At 38.2% G+C, this 16,631-nt stretch overlaps 1 protein-coding gene across 1 annotated transcript; it reads left to right on the forward strand.

The window, feature by feature from the left end:
• The first annotated feature begins 1,348 nt into the window (after positions 1-1,348).
• Positions 1,349-11,250, forward strand: LOC123239474 (cytochrome c oxidase copper chaperone). Its single transcript, XM_044666752.1, has 4 exons — positions 1,349-1,448; positions 1,599-1,740; positions 5,943-6,065; positions 11,112-11,250. The coding sequence occupies exons 2-3, from the start codon at positions 1,625-1,627 to the stop codon at positions 6,025-6,027; spliced, it is 201 nt and encodes a 66-aa protein (XP_044522687.1). The 5' UTR covers positions 1,349-1,448; positions 1,599-1,624; the 3' UTR covers positions 6,028-6,065; positions 11,112-11,250.
• Positions 11,251-16,631: the final 5,381 nt, after the last annotated feature.

A 16,631-nucleotide genomic window follows, 5' to 3' on the forward strand; every position in this document is an offset into this window, starting at 1 on the left:
GTATCATTTTATAAGCTGAAATTTTCCTTTAAAATATAAGAATTCCCTAAATTAAATGGCAAAAAAGTTATCTGACATCAAAGTCATTAGCTAAAAGCTAAAGTTTTCAAATTAACTAATTTTCTTTCATAAATTCAAAAGGTAAATCATTTACAATGAAAAATAAAAAGTAGCATATTCTGGATTCATTATCCCATTAAGCAATACAAGGGAAAAAAACAATGAAGTAGCAGTTTGAAAATTTTCATAACATATATAATAGAAACAAATGACCTCTCTTGAATTTCTTTTTTGGAAGACTATTCTTTGGAACTGACATACAACCTTTTTCTTTGGACTACAGAGTATTTCATTCTCAAACAACTATTGTTGAAAGAATTCAATTGTAAGATTTAGAGCTGAAAGGAACCTTAGAAATAAAAGAATCCAATTCCTTCATTTTATAGATGTAGAACATAAATCCATATAACTTAAATACCTTTCCAAAGGTTACACAGGTGATAAGTAGAAGAGCTAAGATTAAGACCCATATCCTCTGACTTAATATGTCTCTCCCCACCCACACCCATCCCCCGCTGGAATAGGAGGACTTGGGTGGGGGAAAAGCAGAGACCTTTCTTTCCTCTTTGAATCTTTGTATATTTACAACATGGCATAATGTTTTACACTTAGTATCATAAAATACAAAATCGCGGAATTTGGAGATTAAGGACCTCAGTGGCAATCTAAAAAAGCTATTTCTGGAAGAAAACAACTGAAATATGCCCGACATGTCTATGTTTACCTCTCAAGAGGGATTACTCACTACTTCTATAGTCGACCCTTTCGGCTTTTAGATAGCTCCAATTTTTAGAAAAGGCAGCTAGGTGGCGCAGTGAATAGTTGGGAAAAACCGAACTCAAATGCAGGCTCAGACAATCAAGACAGCAGCGTGACCTTGGGGAAATCACTTTAATCCTGTCGTCCTCAGTTTCCTCATCTATCAAGTAAATTGGAGAAGGAAATAGCAAAATGTTTACCAAGAAAACCTCAAGTGGAGTCACAAAAAGTGGGGACACGACTGCAAACGACGAAACACCATAAAAATAAAATTTTATTTTAGTTTTAAGTCGTCTCTCAGTTGAAAAAAATAATTTCCCGGGACCATAATGCTTGGACCACCTGCACCTATATAAGATTAAAAACAAGCCAAAAAAAAAACCTAGTTAGTGCCTATGAACCCTGAACGTGGAAGTCGCACAATCTCTTTCCCGTCCACCCCACTCTGCAAATACACTTCCGGTCCCACTGCTTCCGGGTAGCAACGTAAGACGCGTGCTTGATGTCTCTTAGATGGCATGTCGTGTTGAATGGCGGCTTCGGCGTGGTAGGCGCAACTTCCGGTTCCCTTGTTTTCAACAGCTTCCGGCGAAGTGCGGAAGAACATATCACGGTCTAAGTTCTCGGAGGTAAGACCCGGCCCTTTTCCTGCCTTGTAGGGAATTCACGAGATAGGGGTCTTCCCAGGTTCTCGCTTAAGGGAATTAGGGAATCCCGTGGGGAGGGAGGGTGAGCCGGCCACCATGAACTGAATGACCTCTGTTGTCCTGGATATCCAGGATCCTCCCTCCGCGTTCCCCCTGAGATGTCCACTCTGGCGGCTGCCAGCTGTGACTCCGAATCCTCGGAGAAACCAGCGGAGAAGAAGCCGCTGAAGCCGTGCTGCGCATGCCCGGAGACGAAGAAAGCCCGGGATGCCTGGTAAGCCAAGTCCCTAGACCAGAGGAGGGGTCGTCCGGTGTCCACAGCCGGGCCCTTAATTTTTTACATGTCGTGTGCCTATGAATTCCTTCCCACGATCATATTTTCCCATAGCATAGACTAAAAAGGATTACAAAGGAAACCGATTTTACTCAAAAATAATTATGAAACATTTTTTTTTTTAAGTTCGCAGACCCCTTCCCCCCTCCTTCAGACAAAGAACCTTGGATTTAGTACGGCTTCCTCAATTTCCAGGGAGCCAGCAGTGGCCCGGAAAGGTTAACTTCCCCAGAGTCACTGACTTTCTTTTTCCTTTCTTCGAAGCACTGGGCAATGTGCAGGGGAAAGTCCAAAGTGAATTAGTTAGGTCTTGTCCCTGCTCTGTCGCCTACCTTTTGTGACCTTGGGGAAGTCACTTTTCAATACCTTTATTCTTTAAAATGAAACGGTTTAGTTAAATAATTATTCATCACTGACATTTTCATCTTTTGAGGTTACTTTGGGTTTGATACCTTCTTTTTATATATTATACTTTAGGGTTAGGAGAAAAGGAGGACTGGACCTGTGATTTCATTGGGATACAGCAATAGTGTCCAGCTCAAATAGTGGCCATTAAATTCCTTGAGAGCAGTGTATTGTCTTAGAAAGCCACAATTAACATTATCTATCTTTCCTAGTTAAATTTTGGGTGTGTTATTTTGCGCTGTGTTGGATACCTATAGCATAGAGAACTCCCTACCAGGGCAGGTTAACACCTCTACAATTTACAGCTCTGGAGGGTTACCTAGAGTACTGAAATGTTAAATGATTTGTCCAGGGTCTCAAGCCACCCTGTGTCATAGGGCAAACCTTGAACTCAGGCCTTCCTGCCTTTTAAGCAACTTTTATATCTACTACAACTAAACTATATCTCATTTTATGGTGGTTTAAAAGAGAAAGTTATCCTTTAAAAAAAATAAACTTCGTGGTTTTTTTGTTTTGTTTTGTGAGGTTGAGGAGTCATGAAACCTGTTGGTTTCCCAGGAAGGGAAGAAAGAACCAGGAGCATGGAGTATCCATGGGTCCCGTAGTTCAGTGTGGTTAGAATGCCTAGTGTGTGAAGGTCACTCATGAAATAAAGCTCAATGAGTAGACTGGAGCCAGATTGTGGAAGGCCTTTAGCTCTAGGCTAAGTAGATTGCATTTAATCCTAAAGGGAATAGGAAGCCAACAGAAGGCTTTCCAGGTAGGAGATGACTTGTTTAAACATAGGAAGATGATTTTCATGGTTGTGTGGAGGATGGAGTTAGAAGAGTGTTATGCAAGGAGAGCACTCTTAAAATCATCTGGGCAAGAGGATAAGGGCCTGAACTAGGGGACTGATGGGTGAAATGGAAAAAAGAGGATTTATTGGAGAGATGATGTCATATAGGTAGAATGGTACTACCATGGATGAGACTTGGTAATCAGTTTGATAAAAGGATAAAGAAAAAGGAATAAATTAAAGATAATTTCATGGTTATGAATTTGAACAACCTAGTGTATGCTGAATTTAAGTTGCTAATAGCATATCAAGATAGATGTCCAGGATTAATGATGCAGGAGTGGATTTTAGATAAGATATTAGAAGTTAAACTTCGTTTTAAATGTGTTACTATGTTCTTTTTTTATTGTGAAAACCTTTACTTTCTATCTTAGCAACAACTCTTAAGAGGGGCAAGACCTAGGTAATTGGGGTTAAGTGACTTGTCCAAGGATATACAGGCTAGGAAGTAGTTGGAGTCATATTTGAACCCAGGACCCCCCATCTCCAATCCTGGCTCTCTTTCCACTAGGACACCTATTCCTACCCCTACCCCCACTCCTCTCCCAGTGCTTTGTTGATGAATCTGTAGATCAGTACAACACTTAGGAAAGCAGTTTGGAATTATCAGTAATTCAATAAATAAACATTTATTATGTGCCAGATACTATGCTAAGTTCTAAAGATAAAAAAAGAAGCAAAACATAGTCCCTGCCCTTATAGTCTAATACAGTGATGGGCAAACTTTGTAAAGAGGAGGCCAAAGGAAAGGAAATTCTTTTCTATCAGTCTATTTCTAAGGCAACTCTTTCGAAGTTTCATTGTATTGTATCCTACTCATTGTATTCATCAGATTTGGAATAATTGGCAGCCCCATAGACCATTACAGGTGTCCCCCTCCCCTCCCCATCTGGCCCTCGGGCTGTAGTTTACCTATCACTGGTCTAATAGGAGAGACTACAAGTAAAGAGATATATGAAGCAAGCTATATACAGCATAAGTAGGAAATAATTAACAGAGGGAGGGCACTGGAATTAAGAGGGATTAGAAAAGGTTGTAAAAAATGGGATTTTGGTTGAGACTTAAAGGAAGGCAGAGAAGTCAGTAGTTGGAGTTGAGGTAGGAGAATGTTCCATGAGAAAATGCCCAGAGTTGAGAAGTAGAACGTCTCATTTGTGGAACAGCCAGCCAGGAAGCCAGTGTTACTGGATCAAATACTACAAGGTAGCAAAATAAGTCTGGAGAGAAGGAAGGAGGAACATAGATTATAAAGGGCTTCGAATACCAAACAGCTTTTGTATTTGATCTCTGAGGTAATAGGGAGCCTTTGTAGTTTGAGTAGGAATATGACATAATTAGAACTTCTATTTAGGAAAACACCTTAGTTGCTGATTTAGAGATGGAATGAAGTAAAGAGAGATATGGAACTGGTATGAGGTGATGAGGGTCTGCACTAGGGTGGTGGCAGTGGCTAGTATTCTCATTCACTCAAATCTTTGCTTACTCTTCTACCCTGTGAGTCAGGAAGATCTGGCTTATCTCTTCCCTTTCTCACATTTCATAGCTGTGTAATTATGAGCAAGTCACTTAACTTCTCAGCACCTCAGTTTTCTCATCTGTAAAATGAAAACAATACCCATAGTGCCCATATCACAAAGTTGTCATGAGGCTCAAATATATCTAAAGTGCTTTGCAAACTTTAAAATGCTATATGAAAATCATTTATTATTTTTATTATTTAGTTCCCATTTTTTCCTTTATCTTTCTCCCATTTCATATCCCTTTTTACCTATTTGCTCGGATAATTTTTTTCAGCATATATCCAATAGTATAGTACTTGAGGCCTTTTTTAAACAGTCATTGTGTCTCTTGACATGTTTGGGAGAATGTGTTATTACCTGTTTCATGTGTATATATCTTACCACATCAGTTAAATTGTTTCTAGCGAGTAAAGGACTGTTATTCTTTATTTGTGCCCTCCAGAACCTATTTTTGGACTGGGTACAAAGTAGACTTTGAAAACATGAATTGAATACTCTCATGTACATTTGTATCTCAGTACTTCTGAATTCTTTTCCATGGGGAAAAAATGCTGTGCTGCTGACTAGATACCTAGGAATACATGTCTTTGCCAGTAACTCTGAAACTGGACTGTGAAGGTTTCTTTGATGCCCTCCCAGTTGCCAAGTTAGAAAACTTACATTTTATAGGCCACCCCAATTGAGGAAATTGTTCCTTATCCCATTCCTTCTTTTTGGGAACAGTTCTCATTTCCTCTTACCCCAGCAAAGTATGAAGCCAAAAAAAAAATTTTTTTTTAGGCTTGTGGGAAAATACTAGAGAAATCCACACAAAATAACCTTGTGATAAACTCTGCATTTGCTATTGTCTCATGGAATTTTATTTAAATAATTGCATTGCTAGAAAACCAATCCTAAAGACCTGAAGTAGTCTCTGACTTTTAGCCTCTTTCTAATAACAAGTGAAAAAGTGCTCTTTAAATCCATTATAGGAAGGAATATGTAGTAACAGCCTCCTCTGAAATTAGGTGCATTTTACTTAGGTAATTAACACCATAAAATTTAAGCTGGAGGACAGGTGAAGGGGGAATAAAGAAAAGCCAACAGATAATTCCTATTTGGTGGCAGATCCAAAATTCAGTTTTTGTCTTGGATGCCTTTAATTTACATTCATTCAAGAAAATTCCAGAGACAACTAGACCATCCAGCATTTATCAAATGGAATTTAAATATATTGAAGGAGACTTTGTAATCCACAGGATCAAAATAGCTTTTATAATAAAACCCTCTTTGTAGTAGTATTTGTCATAATGAGTTCTTAGAGCTTGTATACATTGCCTTCTTCCTGTCTGCCATGTTTTTTACCTGGGGGAACTTAATGGCTAAACTATGTTTTACAGCATTATTGAGAAAGGAGAAGAACACTGTGGACATCTAATTGAAGCTCACAAGGAGTGTATGAGAGCCCTGGGTTTTAAAATATGAATGAAAGAAGAAATGTGAATATATATGATGAGTGTGAGGTAAGGAGGGAATGTGGGTACTGCTTTGACTTAGTTTATGCTGTTTTACAAATTCAACAAAGTAAAATAAAAACATTTTATCTCTTAGCTAGTACCTCATTTGAAGAGGTAGCTTTGAAAGGAAGAAATTAATTTAACTTTTGATTAGTCCAGTAAAACATTTTTTTAAACAAAGGAAGCCTTAAGTAGAGCTTCTAATTCTGTTTTTAAAACCATAGCTTTTTATTTTAAAAGCCAGCTAGATTTTTTATTAACAAATGTTGTGGAATGTAATGATTTGCTTTCAAAATAAAAAATACAACTTCTCTACCTTGAAAGCATTGGGAGGTGGGATGGGGAGAGTAATAAAATAAGATTGATTAATTTTATGGGAGCTTAAGAGTTCATTTAGACAAGGCAGTGATAGCAGTTTTAAAAAGCGATCTTATTCAGATTCATGGAAGTTGGTAAATGGATGGTAAAAAGTAGGAGTTATGCCCAGAGTGCTTGCTTGGCTAATAATCATCAGATTCTAAGTTAGAGGAAACAAAAGAGAAAAGTTTAAATCTCAATCTTAAATGCTTTTGAGCTCATGAAAGACTGTGGGATGATGTAGATAATACATAACTGCACTTGTTAGATATAAAATGGAATTGAATAAAGCTTTGGCGTCTCTTAAATTTCAAACTTGTTCTTTGCTAATCTAAAATCTGAAACTTTGATGGAATATTTTGAATTAGACATTTAGAATTGGAAGGAATCTTAGCAATCAAACATCTTAGACCTAGAGACACAATCACTCCTCTAAGAACACATGGCTAATTAAGTGGCCAAGATGAGATTTTTTAGTCCAGCACTTTTCCCACAAAACTGTACTGTTAGTTTAAATATCAGGATGGCTGAGTAATAACAAAACCATATATCTCATTACCCACATTTCTGTATGCCCTCATTTCCTATCTCAGAGGTTCTAGGATCATTCTAGCCCCATTGGCTGGAAAGAGGAAGGGCAAGGAAATGGAACTTGAGCACTGAGCCAAGTAGGGCTATCTAAGCCTTAGTCTATACCAATGATGGCAAACCTTTTAGAACCTTATAGGGACCCCGTGCCAGTCCCCGCCCCCAGACTGCATGCCAGGCTCCCCAAGCTGCCTCCTGCTGCCATGGGGACCCACCCCTGCACCCAGCTGTTGGGGGGACAAGGCACAGAGTGAGGGGGCTGCTGCAAAAGAAGCCGGGGAAGGGTATGTGTGCCTCAGACTGAATGCCCCCTCCCCTGTGTTTGAGGAGTGGGCTGGCTCACACCCACTGTTGGGGGAAGCCATCTCTTGCAGCCACACTCCTGTATCCAGCCCCTCCGGGGGATGGCCGAGGGAGGGGGCTGTTGCCCAGCTTGGAATTTCTGGGGTGGGGAGGTTGCAAAGCTGTTTCTACAGCCACAGGAACCTGCCCCTGCATCCAGCTTCCCTGGGGCTGCCTATTAGCATGTGACCCATGTCAGGGTAGGAGCAGGGGATGGAGGGAGGACAGTTAGCTTTCGGGGGGGGGGGGGGGGTCCCTTCCAAGACTGGCAGGTGTCCTGGTAGGAAGGAGGGAAGTAGAGATCTTTTAGGGAGTGTGGCCAGACCAGTGGTGGGAGAGGGACCCTCCCCTCAACCCCCCTCCCCAGCTGCCCCCAGTCCCAGACAGGGGAGGGAGTAAGTGTAAAGGGGCAGGGAACAATTGCAGGGAGGGGCACAGGCGTGCCCACAGAGCTGTCTCAGCATGTCATCTTTGGCACAGATGCCATAGGTTCACCATCACAGGTCTAGAGTCTTCTGATCTTAGGTAAATTACTTCCTCTCCTCAGACCTGTTCTCTATAAATTGAAGAAGTTGGCCTACATTATTTTTTAGTTCTCTTTCAGTTTTAAAATTCACTATCTGGGTAGATAATGATCAAAATTGATAAAGGTATAGATCAAATAATATTTTAAATAACCTGAGACTTTTAACTACTTAAATCAGTGAATCCTTTTGTATAGCATACTTCCTCATTAATTAGTTTGGTGATCCCAGATTTTTATGCAGTTTGACTTAAGTGGGAGTATATTTGTAGATCCTCTTATCATTAACTAAACTTCAGGATCTGAGGTTTTTTTGCTAACTAAATTTGGATTTATCTGTATGAGAGGAAATTATACTGGCATTAGGAACAGTCTCCTACCCCTCTACCTATCAGTGACTTAGCACGAGCACAAACTACACTGGTGATGTTACCAGGACTCTTTTCTTAGTGTCTCCTGAAGAGAAAAGGCTGTTAGTTTAATTTTCCATACTGAGGTGTAAAGAATGGGTGATAATTATCCTGATTGCAACTTGAATTTGAGACCATTCCAGGAAATTTGTACATTTAATGTATCTTTTTTTATGAGAGCAGGATGATTTAGTGGAAAGTGAATGCTAGATTTGCAGTGATTGGTCCTGAATTTAATTCTGGCTATGTTCTTTACTATCCAAATGACCCTGGACAATTCACTTACTCTGTGGAATCAATTTCTACATCTTTAAAATAAGGGGCCTGTGCTTTCTCAGATCTGTTCTAGAACAAAATCTATATGATCCTTTAATCTTTATGAAATAGGGATGGGTGTTTTTAAAATTGCCCTTGTACCCTGGTGGGGCATGAGAAACTTCTAACTTATTCAAGTAGAGCTAAGTGTATAACTGAGGTCTTTGACTCTTCAAATTTCAAGGTTTTTTCTTATATTACCTTGTCACTGTAGGGAGCTTTTATTGCCAAGGTGTCAGTTTTTAGGCTTTGTGCTATAAACCTTAAAACTCTTATTATGAAAGCTATTTTTAAAACTCCTTTGCCAAAAAGGGTGGGTAAATGTGAGCTAGGTCACAGAATTCTAAGACATACTTAGTACGGAACTCTATACTACCTGAGGGCAAATATAATTAACTGGGTAGCTTCTACTGTTAATAAATTGTTTTTTTTTTTTCTGGAGATCAATCGATTTAGCTTAAAATTATGAAGTTTGTTCACAGTTAGACTTGATGTGTATTGATGAAATCCATTAATGCCAGTGGAATAAAAATGAAGTTATGTAAATTTGGGAATGAAATAGGGGAAATGGGTTTCATTTTCATAATGAAAAATGATTGTGTATAATTTTACCACATTTTCACATTCAATATTTTAGGGAGGAATACCACTAGCATCAGTATTTCTTCATAGAATCCCCAATTGTATGAAGCACTAGGATATAACATTTGGAAAATACTAATCCAAGGAAGCTAAATTTAGCAAGGATACTAAAATTATTTAATATGACTAGGGTTTCTTAACATAAAGCAATTAAGAGCCAAAGATCTGTATTAGGAAAAATAATGAAGATGGTAAATCCAAACATTTTTATTTTGCCAATGGCAACATTGTGATTCTAGAGGAAGCAAATCTAATTTTAGAAATCCATACAATTTTCAAGCTAGAAAGGACCATAATGAAGCCTAGTCTAAGCTCCTTATTTTGCAGTTGGAAAAAACTAAGATTAAGAGCTTGTACTGTAGTGGTGGTAAGCAAAGTGTCTACTGAAGGGGAAAATTCTAAGAACGATGTGGCAATTGATAGCTGTTAACTCTATTAATCCTAGAGTTGTAGGGTGTTCAGTCAGACAAGAGAGGTGAGTTGATTTATTTAATTGAATTGAACATTAAGATGGGTAGAAGTGCCAGTATGCAGATAATGAAGACTTGCCAATTAAAAAAAATATATAGCCTTGGAAGAGAGTATATGGAAACATCATCTCTGCTTTGGGTAGAATAAGGTTATTTAGGTGACTCAGTGGATTGAGTGCCAGGCCTAGACTCAGGAAGACTCCTCTTCTGGAGTTCAAATGTGACCTCAGACACTTAACTATGTGACCCTGAGCAATTCATTTCACCCTCTTGGCCTCAGTTTCCTCATCTGAAAAATGAGCTAGAGAAGGAAATATCAAATCACTCCTGTATATTTGCCAGGAAAACCCAAATTGGTTTATGAAGAGTCAGACATGACTGGAAAATTACAAAACAGAATGGGCAGAACACTCAGCTAGGCACAGTTGGGGGACACAAGGATGAATGTTCCTCTCCTCCAGCAACTTAATATGTCTACAAATGAATAATAAGAGAATGTGCCAACCAAATTATATTTATCACCTACTGCTGTGACTTACTTTATCCTAGTTTACTAATGAACTAATAAAAATAACCAAAATATAAAAACCATAAACAGGTTTCTCAGAAGAGGAACTGAGCAAAAGTGTGGGTTAGTTTTCTGGTACTCTTGTCTGCCAAAACCTTATCTACTTTTTTTTCTTTCCACAGACTTTAGAAAAAAGATTTTAGGAGTGTACACAGAATACTGTACACAGCTGGATGGAGAGGCATTTGCTTGAAACTTGAGGAGCAGACCAGCCTGACTTATCTTGTTACCTTTTTAGTAATACTTGGCTGCCTTGCTGTCCCAAACTATGATTAAAGGTGGTAGGAGAGGAAGTCTGCTGCTTTTTTTATTGCTATCATCTGGACCAGTGTTCCTTTCTGTTCTTCTAGGACTTAGCAGCTGTATCCTTAGTTTACACTGAGACTGATTGAAAAATTTTCCACAGGAAGTCAATAATGTACTGAACTGACCTTTCAACTTTCAACTTCACCTATCTTTGCCAAACACACTTGCACAATAAAAATGCTCTATAGTCCTCTCTGTTCTCCAAAACTTTAGCATGACTAAACACCTTTTGCTTTCATTAGAAAATGTTTTTAAGAAAATAGATTTCCAAGTTCAAAGGCTTCTACACTGAAAGCAATCTGATTAAGCATATTTTAAAGTTTTGAAAACCACTTCAGTTGTCTTTTTAAGTTAAGTAAAATTAAAACTAGTAAAAGTTTTATTTTTAGTATAACTTATGTAACATTAGGGGAGCTATGGCAGTTTCTCAGTGGAGAAAGACATTCTAAGTACAGCTTGTTAATTGGTAAACACAGTAAACAGCATGCTTTTTTGAAACCCAGTTCTCTAAAATGTCTCTCTTTTCTCTAGGTTGCTGATGTTGGAAGAATAGTTCCTAAGGAATGAATAATATTAAATTATTTGGGGGCTTCTTTGAGGAAGAAAATTCCTATGCGTAAATATTTATAATTTCCTTTCAAAATAAAATATATCTACACATCTGGTAAAATGTTTCTTTATTTGTGTACATATTTGCAACTTTTTTTTTCCTTAAAAGTATTTGTGCCACATACTGCATTTATTTATTTATTTGTTTGTTTGTTTATTTATTTATTTATTTATTTGTTGATTGGGGCCTCTGGAAAATATTGGTAAGAAAGTTTTTCGGAGGAAGTTTAAACATTTTCTGGGAGGCAGTCCCTTCCACCACTTCAAAGTCAGTGTTATAACTTATCGCTACCCTGCAAGCCACAAGATTGTGACTAATCTTCTGCTAACAATCCTCAGTTATACTTCCTTATATGGCATTAAAAAACCTATGGTAAGAGATGGTCAACTTTAGAAGATCCCACCAAATTTGGAATGGCTATATTTGTGGGAGGCAATATGAGAGGGTGGAAAGAGTTGGCAAAGAGTCAGTCTGAATTCTGAATCCCACCTCTCAATTACTAGTGGCCTGCATTTGAGCAAGTGTCTTGACTTCTCTAGGCCTTCCTTATCTGTAAGATGAAGGGGATGAGTATCTTCCAGAATTCCTCCAGACTGACTTTGGGGAGATTCATCACCAGAGGATCTGCCACCAAATGGAGAGGGTTTTGTTTTTTTCCCTGCCACAACTTATGAAGACTTTATTAAGGAACTTTAAGAGTTTATAACTAGTAGGAGTACTCAATGAAGAGATTTCATATATTGAAACATTGGAGTAACTGTTAAAGGCAAAAACTAAACAATTTCAGGCTTGGATTATGCCACTGTTTAATTCTTCACCTGTCTTCATTTGGAAGAACTGGATTTTGGACTCAATCAGTATCTTGACTGGAAGGATCTCTGTTAAAAAATTAACTAGTTTATGCTTAACGTATTTGCTAAGATCAAAATTGTGTGCTCAAGTCCTGACATAAGCAGTCTTACTTGTTCTATGGCCCTAATACTAAAAAGGCTGCCTTGGTTAGAAGGGAATATGGACAAGAGTAGAGATATATCATTACCAATAAATTGATAGTATTGGGCACAACCACATACCTTGCTACTGATGGTTTGGTTTTATTACTCTGGTATGTGGAGGACAATTCATACTTAGTCATTTAGCGCATGAGTTCATAGCTGGAAGGAATCTTGGAGATTATTTTGTCCAGCTCCCTCATTTTTCCAGTAAGGAACCTGAGGCCCATAGAGATTAGGGGACTTGCCTAAAGTTGCACAACCCCAAGTGCCAGGATTCAAACCCATCAGGCTTTCTGTCTCCAAACTAGTCTCCTGTGCCAAGCTGCCTTCCACCTTTGTACTTTTCAGTTGGTTGGAGTCTCCCTTCAAGATTCTGGAATTGCCATTATATCATGCAAGGAAGCAACACCACAGAATTTTAGCTAAGAGTTAACAGTACTAATAACCTTTTGTTAGCTCAGCAATTAATTTCCTTTGTTATTTTACTTTTAAACACTTTCTTAGTATCCATTCAAAGGCAGAAGGGCAAGGGCTAGACCCCTGATGGTGAACCTATGGATACGTGTGTCAGCACTGACACGTGTAGCCATTTTCAATGACATGCGGCCACATACCGAGGATGAAACATTTGCTGTAATATAGTGTAGACACTGCTGGAGATCTGTAGGCCAAAACAACAGAGCGTCTAGTTCTTGGACTTCCTGTTAGACCTTTAGGGGACCTTTGACCTCACTTCCTGCCAGCAGTGCAGAGAACAGCAGACTGCCACAGGGGACGCATTTCTGGGGGCCCTTTGATCATCATTGCCAGCAACCACTTCACCACAGCAACCATCATCTAAACTGTTCTGGGTGTCGTGGATTTCTTTCTATTCTTTTTTTTTAAATTTATTTTATTTAAAATATTTTTCCATGGTTACATGATTCATGATTTTTCCCCTCCCTTCCCCCGGAGGTGATAAGCAATTCCACTGGGTTATACATGCATCATTGTTCAAAACCTATCTCTATGTTATTCATATTTGCAGTAGAGTGGCCTTTTAACATCAAAAACTTCAATCATATCACCATCGAATCATGTGATCGATCACATGTTTTTCTTGTTTCTGCTCCCACAGTTCTTTCTCTGGATGTGGAGAGCATTCTTTTCTCATAAGTTCATCTGGATTGTCAGGCGTCAATCATTACATTGCCGCTAGTAAAAAAGTCTGTTACATTTGATTGTGCCACAGTGTATCAGTCTTTGTGTAAAATGTTCCTGGTTCTGCTCCTTTTACTCTGCATCAATTCCTGGAGGTCTTTCCAGTTCACATGGAATTCCTCCAGTTCATTATTGCTTACAGCACAATAATACAGCATCAGATACCACAATTTGTTCTGTCATTCCCCAGTCAATGGACACCCCCTCATTTTCCATTGTTTTGTCACTACAAAGAGCATGGCTATAAATATTTTTGTGCACATATTTTTCCCCAATATCCCTTTAGGGTACGAACCCAGCAGTGGCATGGCTGGCCCAAAGAGCAGGCAGTGTTTTAAAGTCCTTTGGGCATAGTTCCAAATTGCCTTCCAGAATGGTTGGATCAATTCATAACTCCACCAGCAATGCATTAGTGTCCCAATTTGACCATATCCCCTCCAACAGTTATTACTTTGCTGTCATATTGACCAATCCATTAGATGTGAGGTGGTACCTTAGAGTTTTTTTGATTTCCAATTCTCTAATTATGAGAGATTTGGGACATTTTTTCATGTGCTTATTGATAGTTTTGATTTTTTAAATCTGAAAACTGTCTATTCATGTCCCTTGCCCATTTATCAATTGGGGAATGGCTTGATTTTTTTACACAATTGATTTAACTCCTTATAAATTTGAGAAATTAGACCTTTGTCAGAGATTTTTGTTATAAAAGATTTTTTCCCAATTTGTTGCTTCCCTTCTAATTTTGGTTGCATTGGTTTTGTTTGCACAAAACCTTTTTAATTTAATGTAGTCAAAATTATTTATTTTATATTTCATAATATTCTTTATCTCTTGCTTGGTCTTAAGTTCTTTCCTTTCCCATAGCTCTGACAAGTATACTGTTCTGTGTTTGCCTAATTTTCTTATAGTTTTCTTTATATTCAAGTCATTCACCCACTCTGAATTTATCTTGGTGTAGGGTGTGAGATGTTGATCTAAACCTAATCTCTCCCATACTATTTTCCAATTTTCCCAGCAGTTTTTGTCAAATACTGGGTTCTCTTCCTAAAAGCAGGGATTTGGGGGTTTATTTTACACTATCTTGCTGCTGTCATTTACCCCAAGTCTATTCCATTGATCCTCCCTTCTATCTCTTAGCCAACATATTGTTTTGATGATCATGGCTTTATAGTACAGTTTAAGATCTGGTACTGCTAGGCTCCCATCCTTCACTTTTTTTTTTTCATTAGTTCCCTTGATATTCTTGATCTTTTGTTCTTTCAGATGAATTTCATTATTTTTTCTAGTTCTATAAAATAGTTTTTGGTAGTTCAATATGTATGACACTGAATATTATAATTTTTATTATATTAGCTCATCCTACCCATGAGCAATTAATGTCTAGTTTTATTTTATTTTTATTTTTAGAAAAAAATTTTCCATGGCTACATGATTCATGTTCTTACTCTCCCCCCCCCCCACTCCCATCCCCAAAGCTGACACACCTTTCCACAGGTTTCTTCATCTGTCCTCAATCAAAACCTATTTCCATATAATTGATGATTGCACTAGGATGATTGTTTAGAGTTTACTTCCCAAATCATGTCTGCATCAACCCATGTGTTCAAGCAGTTGTTTTTCTTCTGTGTTTCCACTCCTGTAGTTCTTCTGAATGTGGGTAGCGTTCTTTTCCATAAATTCCTCAGAATTGTCCTGGGTCATTTATTGCTGCTAGTACAGAAGTCCATTACATTCGATTTTACCACAGTGTATCATTCTCTGTGTACAATGTTCTCCTGGAGCTGCTTCTTTCACTGCATCAATTCCTGGAGGTCATTCCAGTTAACATGGAATTCCTCCAGTTTATTATTCCTTTGAGCACAGTAGTATTCCATTACTAACAGATACCACAATTTGTTCAGCCATTAGAGATGGGAAGTGTAGTGGATTTGTAATTGACTGTCATTATTGACATAAATGAGGAGGAGGCTGAGAGAGGTGAGGGCCTGTGCTATGGGTGCCATTTCCTGCCATTAGAAATAGTGGCAGCCATCTTAATTTACATAAGGAATGTCATCTTGCAGCATAGTGCAGACTCCGTTTCACCATTATTGTTGTGCATCCTTAACCCTGGCCTTTCCTAAAAGACATTTGCATGTGCCATCTTGTGGTCAGTGAGGCTCGTTAACTCCTAATTGCCTGCAGGACTAACAGCCTATCTATAATTCTATCTTCTGTCATTGCCTCCCTGATGGAGAACCCAAAAAATAAAAAAACCAAGGTTAAGTAAAGGAAGTGGTAGTAGCAGTAGCCGACTGTTTCAAGAGACATGGACTAAGATATATAGCATTATAGAAAAAAAATGGCAGATCATTTTACGTTCTATGTACTGAAACAGTAGTAAGCAGAACATGGAATATAGACATTTTGAAACTAATCATTCTCAGTTCTTGAAAAAAAGTGAGGATGAAAGGAAGGAATACATTTCCAGGCAGCTACACCTTTATAAGAGTCAATCTAATTCCATCCTTAAATTTGTCAAAGGCTCTACAAATTTAACATCTGCAAGTCTGAGCATTGCTCACTCCACAGCTCAGCATGGAAAAGCACTCGAGGGAGAATTTATTAAAGAAATTCCTAAGATGTGCACCAGTTCTATTTCACAATATGCAGAATAAAGATACAATTATTAAGAGAATTTATGAGTTACCACTCAGTAGAAATATCATAAAAGACCGAATAATGAGACTAAACACAAACGTACAACATCAATTAAAGAGAGACAAAATTGTATATATTTTTCAATCTATCTTGATGAAACTACTGATGTCACATCACATTCTCAGCTGGCCATTGTTGGTTGATATTCTGATGGTCTCACAATGACAGAAGAGTTGATAAAGTTAGTATCAGTGCCAACGAGTGCATCAGTAAACAAAATAAGTAAGGTTGTTATACAAACATTCAGTGACCTAAGCATTGATATCTCTAAAGTTGTAACAGTGATGACAGATGGGGCACCAAACATGGTGGGGAAAAAAGTTGGATTTGTCAAAGTGTTTACAGAAGCTATTGGACATCGGATTGTGCCTTTTCATTGTATTATCCATCAGGAGGCTTTATGTGCCAAGACAGGATTCACCCACTTAAACAACTTAATGTCAGTTGTTACAAAAATATTTAATTTAATAGCTGCTTGCCCCCTCCACAAGCAAGAATTGTCTGCACTTTTACTGGAGGTTGATTCCACTTATAATGGACTAC

The sequence above is a fragment of the Gracilinanus agilis genome, chromosome 3 (genome assembly GCF_016433145.1).
Source record: "Gracilinanus agilis isolate LMUSP501 chromosome 3, AgileGrace, whole genome shotgun sequence".
Taxonomy (NCBI): domain Eukaryota; kingdom Metazoa; phylum Chordata; class Mammalia; order Didelphimorphia; family Didelphidae; genus Gracilinanus; species Gracilinanus agilis.